General features: G+C 41.9%; 1 protein-coding gene across 4 annotated transcripts in view; it reads right to left on the bottom strand.

The window, feature by feature from the left end:
• LOC137802531 (protein unc-13 homolog C) overlaps positions 1 to 21959 on the bottom strand; it is a 95770-nt gene that overhangs the window by 53302 nt on the left and 20509 nt on the right. For 2 of the 4 annotated variants that reach the window (XM_068600510.1, XM_068600682.1), the window contains exons 6-14: positions 19232 to 19303; positions 15071 to 15290; positions 13836 to 14063; positions 9686 to 9827; positions 7898 to 8067; positions 6081 to 6196; positions 5652 to 5815; positions 1701 to 1857; positions 1210 to 1278 (exon numbers count right to left, since the gene is read on the bottom strand). In XM_068600510.1, the coding sequence (XP_068456611.1) occupies positions 1210 to 1278; positions 1701 to 1857; positions 5652 to 5815; positions 6081 to 6196; positions 7898 to 8067; positions 9686 to 9827; positions 13836 to 14063; positions 15071 to 15290; positions 19232 to 19303 (1338 nt within the window). Of the gene's footprint in view, positions 1 to 1209; positions 1279 to 1700; positions 1858 to 5651; positions 5816 to 6080; positions 6197 to 7897; positions 8068 to 9685; positions 9828 to 13835; positions 14064 to 15070; positions 15291 to 19231; positions 19304 to 19505; positions 21953 to 21959 lie in introns of those variants that run through there. The other 2 variants (XM_068600764.1, XM_068600595.1) reach the window with 2 other exon arrangements.

The raw sequence follows: 21959 nt of genomic DNA, 5'->3' as shown, positions 1-21959 counted from the left end.
ATTGCACTAGCTTTTACAGGTAGCTATAGGCCGACTAGGTCATTTTTTAAATGAGGTCATTGATAAATGATTAATAACTACGTCCGGTTATGACACACAGATACTGGCCACTCCCGCAGGGCGCAGTGCCTCATTGTCGCAGCAGTTTATAGAGTTTAGCTATTCCTAAACAAACATGTTTGTGTTATTGATGTCGTCCACAACAAATTGTTTTGAAACATGAACCTTGTTGTATATATTAGTAATACCCAACACTACATCAATTTCCAGATGCTACGGTCGACAAAGAAATGTGGAAGCACATAGTCTAGTTAATGGATTCATGGGTGTGTGAATACTAGATGTCCAATATCCTAAATCCATGAACCGCCATGGCAGTGCTGGACACTAGAGTCTATTTATTGGACCACGAGGAACATTAATTCTTGAGCTGCTGATGGACCACCTGACACCGCGGGCTGATTATTGATATTTAGGTGCCTGGCTTCTCTCTGCCAAAAACTGAACATACACGGCATTGTCATTCAATTGTATCAAGTCATTTCCATTTTTTTTAATTTTTTTTTTAAACAATCTATGACATTAAATATGTTTGGGTACATATGAATCTGGAATTTTGGCACTACCAAGTCACACTTATGAAACATCTTCCATCATTGTCACGTCTTAAAACCACAAATTGTTAATGCTATGGGAACATGGGATTAGAACACTCGTTTTAATCCCGATACAGTCTCGATACGGCCTCGATATCACCTGGCATTAATGTGCCTGCTGTGTGATTCAAACAAGGAGAGCATGCATACAATACACACTGAACTGTATCCAAGAAAGAAGAGAATCCAGTCAATAATCAAGTTTGGAGGGCGACAGACACACAGTTGGCATCAGAAACAAAGTGTAAATGGGTTGCTGCTCTAAGCCAGATGTAGTAAGCACACAGAGCTCTGTAAACAGTTCAATCAACCCTGAAGCCTGTCAAAACAACCAACTTGAAGGTACCTTTGGTAACACTTCTGTGAAAAGTACAGTTGATTTTAAAGGGTGCAACTGGCAACCTGTATTTTCCCAAAAAGGACAATTGCTCCTGCTCCTCTCATAATATAGATTTGTGGTGAATTTTAACATCATGCTTTGAAAAATATCATTATTTTGAATTGACAAAAGTCACAATGAACAAACACACCAGATGCAAAAGTTCATACATACCCGATATTTAGAAAGGTCAATCCTTAGTGAGTTATGCAGCTGGTCCAGTAATTTGACAAACTTTTCCCTCTGTCAAGATGAAAAATGCCATAATTCAGTGCACCCAAAGCATTCTGTCTAGAAATGTATAACATTGTGTGGTCTATTGCATTGCTGTGCCTGCAATGATTCATTTTTTACTTCCTGGAACCAAAAGATGAGTTTAGAAAGATTGCCAGACTCGGCTTACTGCCTGGAAATATTATTTGATGCAGTACAACATTAGCTTATTAAAAGTTCAATCGGAACGCACTGGCAAACTCTGAGATCTGGTTTTATTTCAAATACTTGTTTTAAACAAAGAATTACAAAACTAGCAATGTCAAGGGTTTACTATCGGACTCTAAGACAGCACTAGATGTTAGTTAAGTCTAACTGGAGCTCATAGAAACCCACAGAAGCACTTTATCACTGCGGATGTTGGACTACAAGACAATAACAGCTGTGCTTACCCCAAAGTTAGAGGCAGCGAATCGGTCAGAAGCGGAGGCAGTGGTTGTGGTGGTGGTGGTTGTGTGGGCGAAGTAGGCATTGATATTAGCAAGCAGGTTGCTCATCACTGCTGGCACACCGGGACACATGTACTTGGCGGACAAACAGGAGAAGTGCCTACGGAGGAGAAGAGACAGCTATTATTCAACGGAGCATACGGGGCACTGCTGTGGCATCCACGTCGGATAATTTCTACACCAAAGATCAATAGACAATTTAATGAAAAATAGGGACAGGGACAGATGCCACATCAACGGCACAAATCCAGACGGAGCACATTATAAAGACTCGCTCTTCAGTAATCCTCGTAATCAATAAAGTTGCTTTACACTGAAATGGAACATAGGTCAGAATTAAGAAAGATTTCCCTGAAATCTAGATAAATAAAAAAAAAACCCTGCTTCTGTCCATTGCTGTACAGTTATCATAACAAACAGAAAGTGAGGAGACAAACGTTGTTATTTACTGACTGCTGAAGAGAGAGCATATTTTGAATGTACCAAACAATTACTTCTGGTGGAAAAGATAATGGATAAGTACTTCCCTGCTTTGTTCATGTACTATAATCGTGTCTTCAGTGACTATCTATAGCCAATGATGTCATAAATAAAAAGCTGTATAACCTCTACTATTAAGGACATACGGCTGCAAAAGTAATAGAGGGAGCAGGTTTGATCAATGGATCCTACGGGGCCGTGATATAATCCCTTCCAGGGGACGGGATAGAGAAATGTAAATCTTACTGCGCACCATTTAACTTATTTATGTGTTTCATGCTGTAACAAATACAACCGGGACAAAGTCAAGCACAGTATGCACACTTGCCGAGGTAAGTGTTTTCCACTGAGGTGAATCCACATGTGTCAACCCAGCACAAACTCTATATCAATACGTGGTGCACTACAATAACAAAAGGGATCTTTCCCAGCAGAGGGAGTGACTGAAACAGGTGCCTCTCTTACTGTTGCACACTTAGTGTCTTCTGTTCTCATCAATCTTGTTTTCTCGAGTCACCAGAGCTCTTTTAACTTCCTGAACTTTCAACTTCACACAGTGAGACAGGTTCATGCATTGCCACTTCGGATTTGTGACGATCTTTCGCTTTCTTTCTTTCCTGACACACACACACACACACACACGCACACACGCACACACAAATCACAAATAAAGACTCTTCTTTTTATTCTCATTCATTAATTCACTCTTTCTTACTTGCGTGCCACACTGTGCCAGACACACGGACCAACAAAGCAGGACATTTGGGCCCGTCTTCTTGAGCATGTCTCCGTCAGCTGCCTTACAGTTGCTTATATGTGCCTTCTTATGTAAGCAGATCATTCTCAGTTGCTTAACACACACACACACACACACACACATCTGCAACAGCGCTACCTTGCAGTAATTAAGCGCTGGAGCCAGAGAGGCCTGGTTTGAGCAGGGATCTCTGTCTGAGTGAAATGCATACGCTCCTTTTAACACTTCACACTACGGCTTCAAAAGCCATGTAAAATACGTTCCACATTATAAATCACTGGTATCGACAGTGAACATAAAGATTGGCTTTCATCTCCAAACCGCTTCATGCAGGAGACCAAGGATCACGTTATTCGAGATAGAATACCAAATGTAAAAACGTGCGTATGCAATAATCTGTATGTTTACTCGGATCCAGCCGACAAAAATATACACTGGGGTTTTTTTTTCTCCGCCTCCAGCGAGACCCATGGCAACCAAACATATGAGTGCATTGGATGCTTAGGCTGAGAGCTTAAAGCCAGCCGAGCTTCATAAATACAACACTTAATCTAATGTTGCTTCAATATACAAAAATAAGAAAGATATTATTTATACCTTCACTCTGTATACTGTAAACATATCACAATCTAGAGGTGACCGCTAGTATTGTGAGGCACAGATCATCCAGCACAGTGAGTCATTGCGTCATGCAGCCAAAGTGTTGGAAAAGGCCCCGTGTTATGGGGAGTAATGATTACAGATTTACTCCCCCTCCTGAGTGCAGCCCAAGCACACGCCTGCGTACGCACACACGCTCACAAATAGAAACACAACCATGTTCTCATCGGGAGGCCTATTTAATTACTTTGCTTTCAGCCTCCAAATTACCCAGGAGCACTTGGGGTTAGGCGAGCAAAGAGAGTGATGCAAAGAGAGTGATGATGGCATCCGCTGAATTCCCATGGTGCTTTTAGAGCGCGATCTCCTGAGCCAATTTTCAAGAGGAAGATGTTGCTTCTCCTCGTGTTACCCTGCCTTAGTTTTTTACCAGCATTGGAGGTGCACTACGCGCACACTCACAGCTCCTTTTACGATTTTGGATGGCCGGGAGAAATGAGAAAAAAAAGATGATGAGAAACATGATGTCGGGACGTGGAGGAGGAAGGGAGTGGTGATTGAGTGAGATGAAGAAAAACCAACATGAGTGAGGGATATGTTGGGGGTTGTTGTGTGGGGCACAGGAGGGATAGTTGAGTCTATGCAGCGACTGTGATTTATGCTGCCATCATGTCAGGAGTGGCTGGGAGTCAAGGATCTGTGATGGAGAAAACGGAAAGGGAGGGCCTTTCATAAATTTCTGATGAAGCATAATAAGCGCTTCTATGAGAAACGCCAAGCTTAAACAAGGTTCAAGCCTGAAGCATTACCTCAACCTGAGAACGCTGGTAATAAGGCAACTTGCTGCCTCACTTGTCTGCACTTAAATAACCCTGCAATCCCTCATATGCTGCAATACCCTGTCACACTGACACAACGGTCTGTCACCGAGCACGGTTTACAACACCAGAACAATCAATTGTGTCAACCCTTTTATATAAGGCATTATACGTGTCGTTATTGTAGCGGCTCCACTCCTTACTGATGTGGACACGAAGAGCATGGGGCAAAGGGATGTCGAGGAATTTGAGAAACAGCTAAATCAAGCTTTATGTGGCTCAGGGCAAGTCGGAAGATCAAGAAAGCAGCTGCTGTAGGACATATGAGGTTGAGCCATAACAATCACTGCGATCAGAAAAGTGGGAGAAGAGAGGGCGAGGGATCAAACATGCCTGGGGCCTTCTGGAAATAATCTGAAACAGGTTAAAGTCAGGGTAACGGAAGCTAAAATATTTGTTTATAAATGATATTGTTAGATCAAGACCATTAAAAGCAACACAGTTTATCAGTGAGTCTTCATCTCACAGGTGCATGCCGACAGATTGCTTGACATTAAAGTGAAATGTGAGCTGTGTCTTTCGTTCAATTCGCCAACACAATCTGTGTGTGACTAGAGCGTGATAACTACAAAGTCAGCTTCTGGGACGCACAAAAAAACCACTGCATGTGACATGAGATGCACAGGACTAAAGCTGGCCTACAATGTCTGCTGTTTAAAGACAAATAAAAAACAACAGTGGCAACTAGTGTACCACTAGAAGATGAACAATGCACATACAGGGATATATGCATGACGCAGACTTCTACAGTGGCAACCATTACATCGTGGCAACATCATACAATCAAACATGGCACTGTATGACCATTTCATGATCATGTTCAGGTGGTGTTTCTGTGTATGTACCTGCGAGTTGACTTGTTTGTGTCTGTGTGTAGGAAAGGGAAACATGAATAGATGGACGGGGTCACAGAGGCTCAGAGACACAAAGGGGAAACGAGACGGTTTGTGTGTGTCCATGATCAATGTGACCAAGGCAGATTGGGAGTTTTCCAGCAATTAATCAATCAAACTTAGGAGCTCGATAGTCCTCCAAAGCTCTGATTCTGCTGAGGAGACATCTTTACTATTTCTCCTCTCCTTCTGCTCTCCTTTTTCATCTCCTTCTCTCCTTCACACTGCCGGATGGAACAATGACAGATTGGTGAGGTAGGAGGCCATAGATCAGGGTGGTACTCACGTCATGGCCTGATAGATGGACTCCACTCCGTATCTCATGGCAAACTCATCCACTATCTCCTGAGACACGTCGTCAAAGTAGACCTTCCACGCTTCGTCCCCTTTCACCTGCGGGATCTTTACCACGCCGCCGTTCTTCACCTCGGTCAGGTAGTGGAACAGGTTCTGTGAGCGGCAGGAGATATAAGACAGAAGAGGTTACGGTGAAGGACTGCAAATGAAGACCCTTATCACAGCTATTTTTTTTTTACAATGCTCTTAACTATGGGAAAATCCTGTTAGTTTGCTTTCCGATGTAATCACAACAAATAATTGGTTTTCTTTAGTACCTGTCTTCACAAACGTAATGCGTAGAGTTCCCCAAAGACATTGATTGGTCGTTGAGTGACAACTAATTTTGCCTAATGCTGAGTCGCAGGATGACGGTTACCTCATGTAAACAGGTGTATTGGCCATGAGGAGGAACCACATTCTCCTCCCCTTTCATTTCCACGCTGATCTTGAGTCTGATGGCACCAGAAACCGCAGACTTGTCAGTCCTTTTATCTGTAACACACAACCCAGTTTGGTTAGTCATACACAGAAAATAACTGAAGAGTAACTACCAATTACAAGCTGCATTTTTGATAGGTTAGCCAAAATGTATCATCTCAAAGTGAAGTTTCTGCTCACTTTTTAAACTCCATAATCTCTATTTTGAGACATAAAGTAATATTTCAATTTTCTGTATCCTGGATGATATAGCACAACACCACGCACTACAAAGACCAGCTTGGACTCCCAATCTCTTGTACCATCTCTGTACAGCTTTCTAAATTGTGTGTTACAAGTTCGGCATCACAGTTTTCCTCATCATAGCTGATGTAGCAAACGAACGGCCTATTAAAAAAATATTTTCTAAAAGTTGTATTCCATTCAGTGAAGCTCCAGCACATCTGGACTAACCCCAGTTAATGAAAGACAATAAACAACATTGTTGTCCACCTCGATAGAAACGCATGAGAAAACACTTGCATTTGCTATATTGCTGGCTACTAGAGTGTGTGCGCTGTGGGTCTGGGGTAATGTAGTTCATGTCATGCATGCAAATATCAACCCTTGTACTGTACAGAATATGCAGCACACGTTTCTTGCATTCTCATATACAGCCACAAAGATGCCGGCTTACACATTTCTGACAGGTCTGAAAGCTAACGACTCCACAGCTGCTGGGGTTCGTTTCAGACTTTAAATGCCTCCCCTCTGTGTTTTCATATACAATTAATCTCTACCGTATTAAATGAGGGAAAGTTTCCCCCACTGTCAGTTGGTCTAGAGACAGACAATTGAAAAATAATGAAGTGACAAAGCGACGGAGACTAGTGCCGCAAATGCCAAAGCCCATATTGGAGAGGAGCTGAAGAGGCTGAGAGAGGAGAGCAGCTGGGAGGGTGGGCACCCACACCAGCAAAGGGCTGTTTAAACATTCATTGTGGACATTTAAAAAGGCAGAGAGCAGCAGCAGTGGTCAGGGGTCAAAATTACCACAAATTGCTTCCTTTTAGCTCGAGAGGCAAACAAAGACAGCACCCGCCAGTCATAACACTTAAACAGAAGTGGGAGCTGCATTATGTTGCACATTTAACCTCATGTAATATGGAGATACTTGTGAAAAGCCCCGCATCAACAGCATCAGTACCAAAAATGAACTATCGGTCTCTGTGGATTTTTGGCACATGGATAGTAATGCCGATGTCAGCTGGACCACGCTTCATCTTCCTGTGTAATGGCTTTGTAGAGAATGTTTGAAGACGTCGCCGTTGGTCACTAATAAATTATTTATTTATTTGATTATACTTTTGCCAATCCAAGACAGTTGTATTATGATATAAGCAAATATGTTGTATCTTTGCTGGCATTCAGACAAAAGTAGACATTTGAGAGGATTGATTACTCTTGTAAAATGAAGAAAAAAAGTTCTGTTGTTTTAATATAAATCCCAGAACTGAGGTAACATATCTGTGTTATACTGCATCATAAACAAATCAATATACATATATATATATATATATATATATATATATATATATATATATATATATATATATATATATATATATGTGTGTGAATGTATGTATATACGTATATCTCTCAAAATATCACATAAAGTCAACGTTGTATCTCGTTAATAGTCACAGTAACTGTAAAAATGCATTTTACTTCACCAATATCTCTTTTAGTGAGACTGAACTCAGATGGGCAACATACCTAGATTGTACCAAACGTCCATCTCTCCACTCAGAGTGCGGACCTCGATGATGGTCTGGCCCAGGAAATCATCTGACTCACGCTTGAAATGCTGCTTCACCCTTGATTTAATGTCATCATCCTCGTCCCACACACGCACCTTGATACGGTCAGTGGCGTTGTGACATTCACTGTAATTTGGAAGATGAGGATGTCAGGTCAAAACAATCACAACAACATGAACAACATCAGCAAGAGTGTATTCAATGACAGCGCATCAGGTTGGGGTATTCAGTAGAGTGGAATGACAAAACGCATGCATATAAGTTCAGACACCTCTTTGATTATCTGGACACATATGGAGAGCAATTCCTGCCTAGATTAAAATAAGAACACGAGTGTATTTGTGTATGCATTTGAGTGTGTATGTTTAGCAGGCATATGTGGAGGACGGCTCTCTGTCTGGAAGGAGGAATTAAAACAAGACACTGCAGGACCTTTACTCTGCAGCTATATATTTGTACTGCCAACGCATGCTTATATATTCAGAGAAGAGTGGAATGTTTCACAAGAAGGACTGCATAGCGTCCAGAGCATGGATTATTTGTTTGTGGAAGCTTAAAGTCCGCCTCTTCACTCCTCTTTGCATCAGTGCAGCTGACAGACTTTTTGTTATAATGACTCTGCTAAATAGAACAGAGGTGGCCAAAGCACTTAGCTTCAGATGGGGTCAGACTCTTCGGCTCCGGAATTAAAACCGACAGATTACATTTTGTTCTAATGACATCTTGGGTGCAACAGTATATGCAGTGTTTTGCTTTAACTAATCCCTTTCCGGGGGAAGCACAGGATGCTGCTGCTCCACATGTCCAGTACTTTGCTCTCTCTGCCAAGCACCCAGTAATAATGCATCGCTCTTTAATCTGCATCCTCGTCATAATGTCAAAGAGGCACCACTCAAGGCACGTTACAGGTGAGGAGCCTTGTTTGACACTTAGATAGGATACACACACACACACAAACACGCACACACACACACTCTCACTCACACAGTATATAGAACATCTCAGAAGTATATACTAAATACTGTTCCAAACTAATGTTTTAAAATCATAACTTTACACTTTAAAAAAAATATGCCTCCAAAGGAATGACCATACGGACCCTTCCAACATATCACAGCGTGATAGTAGTAGGTAAGTCATTGCAAGTTGTTTTAGTAGACATGTGCTCTTACTTCAGTCCTGATGCGGGAAATTTGATGCTTGCAGAAAAAACATTATAAACTACTTAATGTTCTCTAACCAGGTCTGAGTTCTCTATGTTCCTTTTTAACCTGGTTCTTCATTTCAGAGTTCTGTTGCTTTGCTAAACAAAACAACTAACTTTAATGGGGTGAACAAAGCAAGTCTTGACCCTTGATTCTCAAAGGCTCAGAATTTTCTAAAAAACACTCATGTGGGGGTCGTGTAAACATTTAACGTTGTCTCCTGGAAATTCACCTCTAATCATTCCTTACATTTCTAATCTGAAGATTAGATTTGCTAAATAACCCACCAGCTGAAAGGCTTTCCTTTGCGGGTGTGTTTGTGTCTGCATCTCCAAATCCTAGCTGGTGTATAAGATGTCATAACTGGGAGTAATTTCAAAAAGCTATCAAGTCACCGTCAGTAAGAAAAAAAAAAAAAAAAAAGAGTTGGCGATGTAGCTGTATTAACGAAAGCCTCAAGTTTTCCTTGAACAGATAATTCCTAATCTTAGTGGGGATTGTCTTGTCAGATGTAGGTCAAATTCGTAGAGAGCACTCACAAGTAGAACTTCTCGTCCCAGACCGGGTTGAGGTTGCCGAAGATGGTCTTCGTCCTCCGTTTGGTCTTGCCCACCTGGACGGTGACATAAGGGTCGCTGGAGCCAGTCTTGTCCTTGGCCTGTAAACCCTGTGCACTCATCACTGGAGACAAGACAGAGCAAAAAGAGTAACTCGTACTGTAAAAACCATAAGCAACATATGTCACCTTAAGGATTTCATGCACCTTAAGGTTACTTATCCTGAAGTTAAACTCATTGACCTATAGCTTATTTCACTCAAGTCACAGAGGCATATTGTTTTGGTGGCTGGAGGAGGTTTTACAAGAGTCTCTCAAAGTCCCAGTCATGCATCTCACTCTATATTTTATTTTAGTGCTTACGAGTCAGTTTCCAGAACTTTATTCATTTGATTCTCTGGTGTCAACTCAAGAATTGAGGGCTTGTTAGTGCCTGCAGCAACTTTGTGCACTTGCCAAAAGCTGAGGCAAGTAAGCAGCCCTTTGGTTCATTGACAGCAGCCACATTTAATATTCTTGTGTTGATGTGACGTATAAATTATAGCTATGATTTATATTGTCCTACATCCAGGCTATAGGTAGAAACCATTCCTGTGTGTAGGCTCAGAGCTACAATATGTCTACGCTGAGTGAAGAATAACATTTTTAATCTTACTTGCACACCCACACCCACACCCACACCCACACACACACACACACACACACACACACACACACACACAGACACAGGAAGGTGCAGAGAAGAGACAGTAGTATTTCAGAGCGCCATAAAAGCGAAAACGGACACTGAGCCATTAAATATGCATAAGTGACCGTCTAAATAATTCAGGGTACATATATATCCCTCAGCTCAATGCTGACAGAAGTTGGTGGGAAGGATATATAGAGACTTGAAGAGCCGTGGCCTTCCTGCTCCAGGAGTACTGAAAAACAAAGGCCTGCTGTAGTTAAAGCGACATACATATGGTGGGGTTAGTGTGCTTCAAAACAAACAAAGTGCTCGTCATTTCATCGAGCGGCATCTGTAACCCTCACAGCTTTCTGTTGGAGCTGTGTATTCAACCATTTTTTTTAACATTTTGAAATCAACAATCCAACATTGTCAGATGCGTAGAGTTAAAGAAGTAACAGCGCAGCTACCTGTGTCACATTTTGTACATCCCCCTGCCTTAAATAGAGTCAACTAATGCAGTGTTGGGGTTTAATAGCATTTAAATCCTGTACTGAATCTATTTTCAAATTTGAATCCTTTATTGAGTCTGTTTGCGTTAAGTTTTTCACAATTTTACAAAAGTGGAATATAGCTTTCAAAGAATTGAAAGTTCCTGAAAAGTTGACATAATAGCCTATGCGTACAGTGGGAAAAGGACAATATTGAAAATGATTACAGAAGAGTAGAGTAAGAAAGAGGGCGTACCCAGAGGCATGAACAGATTGTGCTACGAAGAGTGGAAACCGAACAGAGGAAAGAAAGAACAACATGTTTTCCCGTTTTATACATTAACCTATGTTGCGGTGAGTTTGAGAAAGAACAGTTAGTTCACAGAAAGACAAGTTAAGTTTAGGAAACTAGTATTATTTAATAACCTCGTACTTCTTCTTGCATATTTGTTTGATAGTGATGTGGTCAGTGCATTAGCAGGTACAGTAGCAGATGTAGTGATGAGCAGATATTTTCTAATTACTGTCCCACAGTATTTCTGATCAAGGTTCACAATCACTGCCAAAACTTGTGGTGTGCACATCGGCCAGAAACAGAATGTCTCATGGTCCCTGTGAGAGTGCTGCAGAGTCAATGTCAGTCTGTATTTATCGAATGCATGAGACGTAAACAACAACTCAATAACTATATTTTAAAATGGAACGTTCAATAAGCCCGTGGGAAATTGACCGAGCCAACCCTTGGTCTCCTTAATGTCTCTGTTAATCCCATTCTCTCTCTCTCTCTCTCTCTCTCTCTCTCTCTCTCTCTCTCTCTCTCTCTCTCTCTCTCTCTCTCTCTCTCTCTCTCTCTCTCTCTCTCTCTCTCTCTCTCTCTCTCTCTCTCTCTCTCTCTTAGAGTCCTCTTTCTTGCTATTCCTAACCTTTCCCTCTCACTCTTTATTTGTCTCCCTCCCTCTCTGTTTCCATTTCCCTCCAGTGTATTGACACTGTGAGAAATGCAAGTTAAGCAATAAACGAGCTGGGCCTGGCACAGTTATCACAGAGATAGATTGGAGTCCAGGTGCCGAGGTTACAAAGCTAACTCCCTGACCTTCTTTCTGCCAGTTAACTGCGAATAAAATGAAACCCAGTGATTAAGTGATAATATGCATCATGTGCATATAAATGAGGTGGTGAAATGAAAAGAAGAGCCTTGTAATCCTCAAGGATGATTACTCCTTTTAGGTTTACGGTCTTCAGAAATAGGGAAAAACAACAGAAGTTATGTAATCAACCGAGCGTGAAAATAGTGCCGGCAATTAGTCCGAAATATGGAAATGGGATTCAGATCTACTCCCTTTCACTGAGAGGGTTGGTAAACAAAGACAAGAAAGGTTAGGTGGGGAAAAAAAGAGAACAACTCTTTCACAACTACCCATTATGTTATCTAAGGAACTAAAACTGCCCAAAACATACTGTTTATGCGTGACCAAAAAAAAATAATCCTAATTTTCCTTCAGAATGTGCTGTACTGTCAAACTGCACAAGGGGACATGACATTTTGATTGGCATCTCTGAGAGCGCTTGCCGGGCCGCTTTGGGGGAGTTCATTTTTAAAGTGCATCGTACAAATCACTACGCCAGTGAGCTCAAAAACTGTTTCTCTGTCAGTTGCATCAGCTACTCCACGCATCATTGCCTCTTTATTACTGCCTCTCGGATGCTTTGTATTTACCATGCCAACATTTAACGTTTGGCAAGGATTGTTGCAATCTGATAAACTAACTAACAAACTGCTCAACTTATAGCTGGTTTTCATTAGAGCTGCAGGTCAGGGACTGAGCTCCAATTCAACATTCATGCTTTATTACGTCCCCTTCTCACAGGTTCTCATCCAGGCTCTGATCATCTCGTGCCTTGACTACTGTAACTCCCTACTGGCAGGTCTACCTGCTCACGCTATTCAACCACTACAGCTCGACTGGTCTTTAACCTCCCGAAATTCAACCACACTACTTCACTGGTTACCGATGGCCGCCCATATCCGCTTCACAACATTGGCACTGGCGTCCTGTGCTGCGAACAGATCGGGTCCGATTCATATTTCCGGGCCATGGTAAAACCGTACACCCCAGCTCGTTCACTCCGCTCAGCTTCTGCCAATCGGCGTGTAGCTTCGTCACTCCGAGTTAAACAATCAACTAAGTCACGACAGTTTGCAGTCCTGGCTCCACAGTGCTGGATTGAGCTCTATTGAGATCAGGACAGCAAAAAGTGTCTACATCTTCCATCGCAAACTAAAAACACATCTTTTTCGACTATACCTTGAATAAAGAAGGTAGTACAGTAGTAAGCACTTTAGTAGCACTCAGATGGCACTTACTGCACTTTGTAGTTTTACTTTATTGAAGGAATTGTACTTTCCTGATTCTTGTGGTTCTGAGTTTGTTCTCACGGTCGACTGCACTCATTGTAAGTCTCTTTGGATAAAAGTGTCAGCCAAATGTAATGTAATGTCTCGGTACATGAGTAGATGAGTATGCAAATGTGTGTCCTGTTTTCAAAGTCTCCACATGATGACCAAAAAATCCTCAGTTGTTTCCCACAAAACAGTGATGCATTAGCAACCATCACAGCATTATCCACAAAGGACTTCTCCTCAAAATACATGATCAATTTCTATTTCTATTTCAAATTAAATATGCATTGCTGATTGTGGTTGAGTGTCACAGGTTAATGACCAAGATCTTGATGTTAATGACAAGTAAATCCTAATTATAATAACAATGTTTATCATTCCAGATTAGCCTGATTTGTAATGGCAGTTTTGTAGATTTGGCGACGGAGGACGGAGCAAAGGGTTACAGATCATGGACAAAAGGTCAAGGGTCACCAGCAGCAGCATATTTCTAAGCTGAGACACATCATCAAACTTTTAGCTGATGGTTTGAAGCTTAACTTTCTGATGTAATTACAGGAACCATGCTCACCTGTGATGCTGATTTTGGCAGACCACTTGGAGGTCCCATCCAGGACGGCCTGCTTGGCGACCTTCAGAGGGCTGGTGAAGTCTTCTTTGGAGACATGGAACATCTCCTGGATCACCTCGAATACTTCAGGACTGTTCTTCTCCCTGATCTTCATGCGCTCCTTCATCGCCATGATGATGTTCTGGGTCTTGTCCTCCGCCCCGTGCTTGGAGCTCTTCTCCACTGCCCCTGAAACAAGCCAAAAGTTAGTGTTTCGGCTCAGTAGTCTGCATGTTTAATACCCAAGAATTGTTAGAAAAACTGGTGATCCAACCCAGTGTCAGCATATCTATCATATGTATACAGCACCTTTCTCACGGTCTTATTTTTTAATAATCATCGTTATATGACTTTCTCTTCTCTTAAATACTCCAAGAGGGCATACTACTGTGATACACCATCCAGAAACATGTCTTGTATGTGCCTAATGACTTTGACTGTGAGTCTGTTTGGCGGTTGGGAAATGACAAATTCACACTTTTATGTTGTGTTAATAGGTGTGTATGTATTTATGCAAATGTGTGTCTGTAAGATAAAAGAGAAACACATAACAGTTAATTCCCTGTATCTAATCCCAGTATCATGTATCTAGAGTGTGTTCATAAGTGCAGATTTAAAGTGTGATAAAGATGAATCGCAGTTTGAACTATAAGACATTGTAATATTGGTAAAAAAAAAAATAATTTAAAAAACGTAGCAAAACATTGTGTTTATAAGAGTGTAGCTAATCCACTTTGTGTGTGTGAGGATTGCCTTGGGGATCACCCTAAAGCCTGAATGTCACATTGTTCCTTTTTGACTACACCGTAACAACAGCGGTGTGCCTGACTGAAAAATCTGATTGGGTCCTGTTATGAGTTCCACAGAGCAGTGTAAATGCTTTGTGTTACTTGAAACGATAAGTGGAAAGGGATATGGAACACAAATCCCCATAACAGCCTTCACATGTACTGCAGGACTTACAGTGATATCATGAGATAAGACAACAATTATAAATGGAAATGAACATACAGCATGTACATTTTTTGGAATAAATGCAACTTATTTTGAAAGAATGTTCTAATTCCACCCTCCCCTCGCCGTGTCACACACCAAATACACCCATGAAATGGGATGTTTGTGAGAACATAGCTATGGGTTTCAACGTATTTGTGAGCTGTACATTAAAGCTTTATAGGATGGTTATACTGTCTTACTTTGTAAACAATCCGCATTGAGCAGGTCTTGGCACTTCTCGTGGCATTTAACGCCACACTCCGAGCAACGCATGCCCTGGCGGGCGATGCCCCACAGCAGCCCCTCACACTCATGGCAGTAGGTGGGCGCTGTCGCCGTCCACACCTCAAAATTATGAGGTGTTGTGGAAGAAATCGGGTAAATCAAGGCCTGGAGAGTCTTCTTGAAGACATGTTGTTTCTGAAAAGAAATGAGAAGGCATTGAGACATTGTGAGAAACAATGGTAGGCAAGGAGAAAATGACAGACAAGGGAAATAGGAAGGTGCAAGAAAGAGAGGGAGTACGGCTGAGTCACGGCACCATCATCAAGAGGAAAGCACCAGTATTGACTTCAAAAGTTAATAAAAACATAGCTGTACTTAAATTGATTTTCAGAAACATTCAACGCATCTTGAGATCAGCACTAGCAAAAGAGGACTACTTATGCACCTTCTGAAGGACCACAATATAGACTAATACCGTTGCATAAAGTCTACAAAGTTTCAAACTGATGTTCAGTCTGAATAGAATGACATTTACAATACACTTCTGCATGGTAATCTTTAATATAAGTATATACGTCGTCTGAACAGCAGCAATCATTCATCGGTGCAGCAGCATTTTTCAACTTTTGTTGTGAGAGAAAGCGATCCAACAAGAGATAACATGGAGGAGGCTTTGTTGATCCTTTTCTGATTACCTTATCATCAATGGAGAGGTCAGCCGTGAATCAGCCTTACATCTCATTAAGCTTAGATTAACAGCATCCTTAGCCCACCGGCTTTGTTCACATTGAGTGGTTGCTGAATAAAGCGCCTACAGACCAAAAACTAAAGTCTTCTCAAGGCCTGTCTCGACTGATTGCTGTGCAACAGAAGCCTCCTCAAATTGAGTGCTTTACTGCAGCAGCCCTGCCATCCGCAAGGGCTGGAAAATGGGCCGGGACTTGCCAATTCTTGAAGGCAGAATCAATGGGTGCTGTAAATAAGGTTTTTAAAAGTGAGCATTATCCGGATTGAGAGAGAGAGAGAGAGAGAGAGAGAGAGAGAGAGAGAGAGAGAGAGAGAGAGAGAGAGAGAGAGAGAGAGAGAGAGCAAGCGAGAGAGAAAGTGACAGAGGAAGAGAAGAAGATGTATGGTGGTTAAATAAATCCTCAAGAGGTACTTGCTCTCCACTTCCACCACGCTCCACTCCTCACCCAGTCTCCTCCCCCACCACCCCACCACCTCCACCCCCCTCTGCTGTCAACCCCCTGTGTGTTGACAATGGGCTTTAACACCTGAACAGTAGCTCTGCACTTTACCAGGAAGACTGCTGCACCACTCACCGGAACACACTCACAGACACAAATACACACACATACACTTGCAGAGATGATTAAATGACACCAGATGACAGGGCAACAAGGCCATCTAACATTGCAAACCTTCGCTGATGCAACAGAGAGGCTGCCGAGTCCTGGAGGACATTTAATGAAAAACAGCAGGCAGACAGAGAGATTTTCCTTTTAATCTGAGAACGATGAGATGAAGCAGATGTCTGAGATTAACTCACAACTTGCACACAAGCTACATCAGGGCCGCACCCGGGAGCCTGCTCCTCACCAAATAATGCTGAGCTGTTAAATACTGACACCGCCTGCAGGAGATGAGTGAGCCAAAATGTCTTTGAGCGTGGGAAATCTAGAGACCTCGTTGACTCAGTTTTCCGTTTTATTCTCTATTTCATTTTTTTTTTTTTGCCTTGGCATTTCATTGACCATTGTATGAGTATGTCCACTATTCATCTGTTTCATTAACAAAAGTATATTTATGTCTCTTTAGATCCTCCCTCCCTCTCTCTTTCTACTCCCTTTCAGTCCTGACACTGCATCACACACACACACACACACACACTGTGCAGCAGATGTGGGAGTAGTGCTGCTTGTGTGAGTCTCATGTGTTACACTGGGAGGTGACCCTGGTGCTTGTGTGCAAGACACAGCTGGAATTGATTGACAGCTGCAGACTGTGCCTGAGAGCAACTTGACAGAGAAGAACACTGGCATCATCCCCGTCCTCCAGACTTCTACACCTCCAATCTCTTGCTACTGTAGCAGCTCAGCCGTAGCAAGGAATACATGTTGCTATTGTCAACATTCGGAAGTATTTTAAACTCAATCTAATATGCTCTTCTGTCTGGCGAGGTCCAACAGTACTTGAGTGGAATTCAGAGGCAAGGATTTTCAAATCTATGTCGGATAGTTTGTTCGTAGCAACTTGCCTGATGATATCTGAACTGACTTTAAGGAACGCATCACATGTTATTTACAGATACTCCTTGACCCATGTCAGATTGTGGCTCCCTTCTTCCTTTGAACAACTAAATGAGTCCCTGCCTTTGTCTCAGCAGGTAAACACAACCTCAGTTTATGTTGACAGTCGCTGTTAAAAGGCTCTGGTGCTTGGATCACATGCAGCACAGAACATTGAGCGGACACACGGTCGGTTAGCCAGCCCACACATAATGCTCCTTTCTGCTCTGAAAAGCTGATACATGGGAAACATGACGCAAATAGAAAGACTTTTATATGTCAGCAATGACAGTGAAAGACATTTTAATCAAATTAAAATGTCATACGTTGACACAGGGAAAACAATGGAAGAAATGAGGCAGAGACGAGACAAAAAGAGGGTGGAAGATGGATGCGCTCTAAATAGGATCAAACATCTCTCTCGGGAGTTGGGGGCGGATTGTTCAACATGGCTGCCTGATCAGTGACAAATAAGGGCCAGGGGGTCGTGATGACAAGACACTCGTAGCTCTGATCCTTTCTCATCCTCTTTTTATTGCCCTCCTTTTCTCGCCCTTCCTCTCTCCTCTTCCCCTAACTCCTCTCCACTCTTACACAGCATATGGTCATTCACTGAGTACTTTCGCAGTCCTCACAGGAAAGCACTCTCCTGGACTTAATGCAGCAGATAAAACTCTGACATCTGCTTGTCCTACTTAGCAAGCCCGCACAATCTGCAGCTTTGCTCGGAACCCAGTTCCCCTCGGCCACCAATTATTAAACTATTCCTTGTTTGCTCCGAATCTGAATATTGGACATCTATCCTTGTTCAAGTCCTTATACGTCCACTGTGGTGCAATCCCCAAATGTGCCCAAGACTCAGCTCCCTCCCTACACCAATTAACACAGTTCGTCTATCAGGTCATTTCTCCCTCATCTGGGATATAAGTTGTTCATCCCTAAAGCCCCTTTCATGAAACCCATATTAGTAAGCAATCAAGACCCTGTTACTGGAGGACAACTGGGCATGTGGACCATGAGGACCAAGTCAAGTGTGTGAAATAGACAAGTGATACCAACATGTACACAAATCAGTGTCGGCAAATTGAGGGTCAGCTCTCTTGAAATATTTGTACATGATGTGCCGAACAATTGAGTTGTTTTTTTTTAGACTTATGCAGCCCTATGTTGCACACCAGTGGATATGAAATTGTCGGCTTGTTTGTCTTGCTGAAGAACTGCTTTCTCCTGCTGTTTGCATCCTATAATGCTGTCTTCCCTCTGGGAGGGAAGGATTGCAATCAATTAATGCAGAGAGAGCTTTGGAGGTCAACACAAAAGTGCCTCACACCATCGACTGCCTTTTCTGCATAGCTGTCTTCCTCGATGCACAGCACTTATTATTTATCGCAGAAATTGTATAAATTAAATGGTGGGGCTAATTTAAAATTTCTGAACTCAGCCAAATAATCTGAAAGAAGGAGCACAGCAGAAAGAGTGAATAGCTAGCCAGAGACACAATTTAGATAGATAGATACGACGGTGACAGGCAGACAGACAGATGATGGCGTGCTGAATATACATCTAAAGAAAAATCATTCAACCACGAATGTCATCCACCTAATTTTCATTTTGGAGGCCTGTGTTCCTGGCAGTGTGATCCCGGGCCCTGAAGTACAATGGCTGCAGCGAACAGCACAGCTATAAAAGTTTGTCAAAGTTCCAGCATCCTCTTCTCAAAACAGCGCACTAAAAGATAATGAGCGAGAATGGGTCCAGCATCCCATGTCCCCGCAGAAGCCTCCATTACCCAATTAGACTCCACAAGGAACAGACAATGACGTTTCATGAAGGCCTGTAAGTACTCACCAGATCCTCATTATTCAGGGTGGACCGGTTCACCAGAGCGAACGAGATGCCTGCCTTTCGAGCAGTGAGGGTCTGAGAGAAAGAGAGGAAAGGAGGGATAATGAAGAGGGACAAAGCCTGAATAGATATGGGTTACATATACACAAGTGAGAAATTGGCTAAATAGCGGGAAGTCGACAGATCGAAACAAAAAGTTTCTGTAATGGATCCAGATGAAGCCGTTATCTTTTGCTCTTAGCTCATGCAAAAGTACAGACATATATAGTACGCTTACCAAAGCCTGTGATTTCCAAGAGGCCACGAAGAGAGAAGGAAATAAATACAGAAATGTAATTAGACAAGGAGCGGGAGGATGAACGCTGAAGGCACAAACAGCAGAAGAATTGTATTCACTATCCATTCTGAGCGCATAGGTGTCTCAACTGCCATGCAGGACTGCTGGTTAGGGCACTGAGCTCTAGAAAGATTCAACTATTCATCAAGAGAGATTAAACAGCCGTTGCATGATTCTTTATCCACTCATGCACTGGTAGTTACTTAACTGCAGTCATGCTTGGCATTTATTTTCAGTTCTCTGTTGGATGAAGCTTTGATCATATTTTCTGCTGTCTGCTCTGCACATTAGTTTGACACAAACAGAGAAACACAAGACACACACACTCACGTATGGGTGAAGCCAGCTGTACTGCACAACACAGACTTACACACACTCACACTTCAAATGAATAAATAAATACACACACACACACACACACACATTTGCTCAGACATTCACAAACGTACTCACACTTTAACACAGCACACGCCCATACAGACACAAACAGGTAATACACAGACGCACACAGATACACAAATGTAAATTAGCTGTTGAGTTAATATCCATTGAGTTTGAGTGACCAGAGATTAATAAAACATTTATTCCATACTGGAGGAAGTTACGTAACAGAGGAATGCAGACATGGACAGCTGACAATATTGGATCAGTCTTTACCACGACCCTCTCGTCTGTACAGCCCAGCTATGGTAAAGATCCATGGAAGCCATGGAGAATGTAGAAGGGAACGTGACCTCTACATGAACCGTGAGTGTTGATGTAAGTTTATCAACATGCACCAGCACTGTTGAGGTTGCTACGGGCAATACAATAAGACCCTGTGTCCAGATGTGATCTAATATAGCGTCCAATGCTTCGTGAAGCCATTTGCAACGCTGGTGTTTTTGGTTTATGCTTTTGCATCCCGCCATGATATGGGGGAACCCTGCTGTCCGTTCTAATCAAACGCTGTTGCTGCCCGGAAGCAATCACACAGCAAATGGGGGACATTGACAAAGGAGAGGCATGAAAGGGGACCAATTAATTTGCTGACTACTGACTTCATCCCACGTGTAAAAGGCTTGCTCAGTGTCACTTTTACATGATTTAAAAGCCTCACACAGTTAAATCAGAAGTCAATGAAGTCTCTCGGATATATTTTTGGGTTGAGTTGTCAACATTTCAAGTTAAATGCAATTTATCGAGACCTGCCGAGCAACAACGAAAAAGGAAGAAAAATGGCCAAGCATCGGCGAGGCAGAAATCTGACAACTCACTGAAAAATATCACCCATAGCTGTTATGGGTCTATGTAGGAATGGCAAATATACACGCAAAATTCAAAAAGATTTAAAGATTTAAAAACGACAACCCATACTTACCAAGACATTGTTGGTTATTAATTTCATGAGAGATATGGACAAATACAGCATCAACTCATGTTGTTCACCGTGATAAAACATTCATCAGCATCTATGTGTATGACATCAAGCTGCATAATCATATTATTTCACAAGAAAATCTCAATCTTTTAAGAGTAGAATGTTTAAGTATTACACAGGTTGTTCTTAAATCTACTTAATTTTAGAGTTCTGATCATTTATTGCATCCTTTAGACTAAAATACATGAAGATGATAAACAAACAATCACAAGACAGACGCACACTGTGCTCACAATAAGGACAAACAGTTATAAACAGACATGTATACTGTTGGCATCAGGACAGCATGCTATCTCTCAGAAAGACAAACCATGTGGCACAGTGCTAGAGTGGACCACTGAAACAGGCCTCTCTGCGGGATATGTTATGACACATTATGTTGCAATAAAAACTAATGGTGGAGCATCACTGTGATGCAATGTCTTAAACAGCCTCTCTAGGCTAATTAATCAAGCCATAGAGTTATGGCTAAGGTTACATTAACATCTCCACAAAGCAGTGCTCTACACTGAATAGCCATAGTTTTAAGAGGTTGCTTTTATCACCAATGAACTTCTTGTTGTCATTGTAAAATTGATGGGATTTTGGAAGCTGTTTTTTTTTTTTTTAAACTATATAGCAGGACAATATTGCGAGGAAAGTATTTTCAATCATCCCAATCATGTGCACATTAAAAAAAACTTTTGATTAAATCACAAATCCAGCTCTAGTCAAGTTTTATTAACCAGAGACTTCAGCTTAAAACATACCAAGGTTAACTTTAGTCCTAGGCTAGTCTAAGAATAGTGTATCTTGATAAGAAACTAACTGTCATTCTCAAGCACTATAACATTGTATCAGGTTCCCAGTAAAGTTATCATTGTCGTCTGCAGTTGTTCATACTCACACAGAGCCGGATTCCACCAGTGTGGCATAATGTGGGGTCAGTCAGATAGATTTGACATAAATCACACATAACCTTGTTGAGGCCGATG

This window comes from Clinocottus analis, unplaced genomic scaffold, assembly GCF_023055335.1.
Source record: "Clinocottus analis isolate CAN_PGR_092001 unplaced genomic scaffold, fCliAna1.0.p SCAF_1, whole genome shotgun sequence".
Taxonomy (NCBI): domain Eukaryota; kingdom Metazoa; phylum Chordata; class Actinopteri; order Perciformes; family Cottidae; genus Clinocottus; species Clinocottus analis.
The sequence above is the reverse complement of the archived record's forward strand: the minus strand, read 5'-3'. Positions and strand labels throughout refer to the sequence as shown.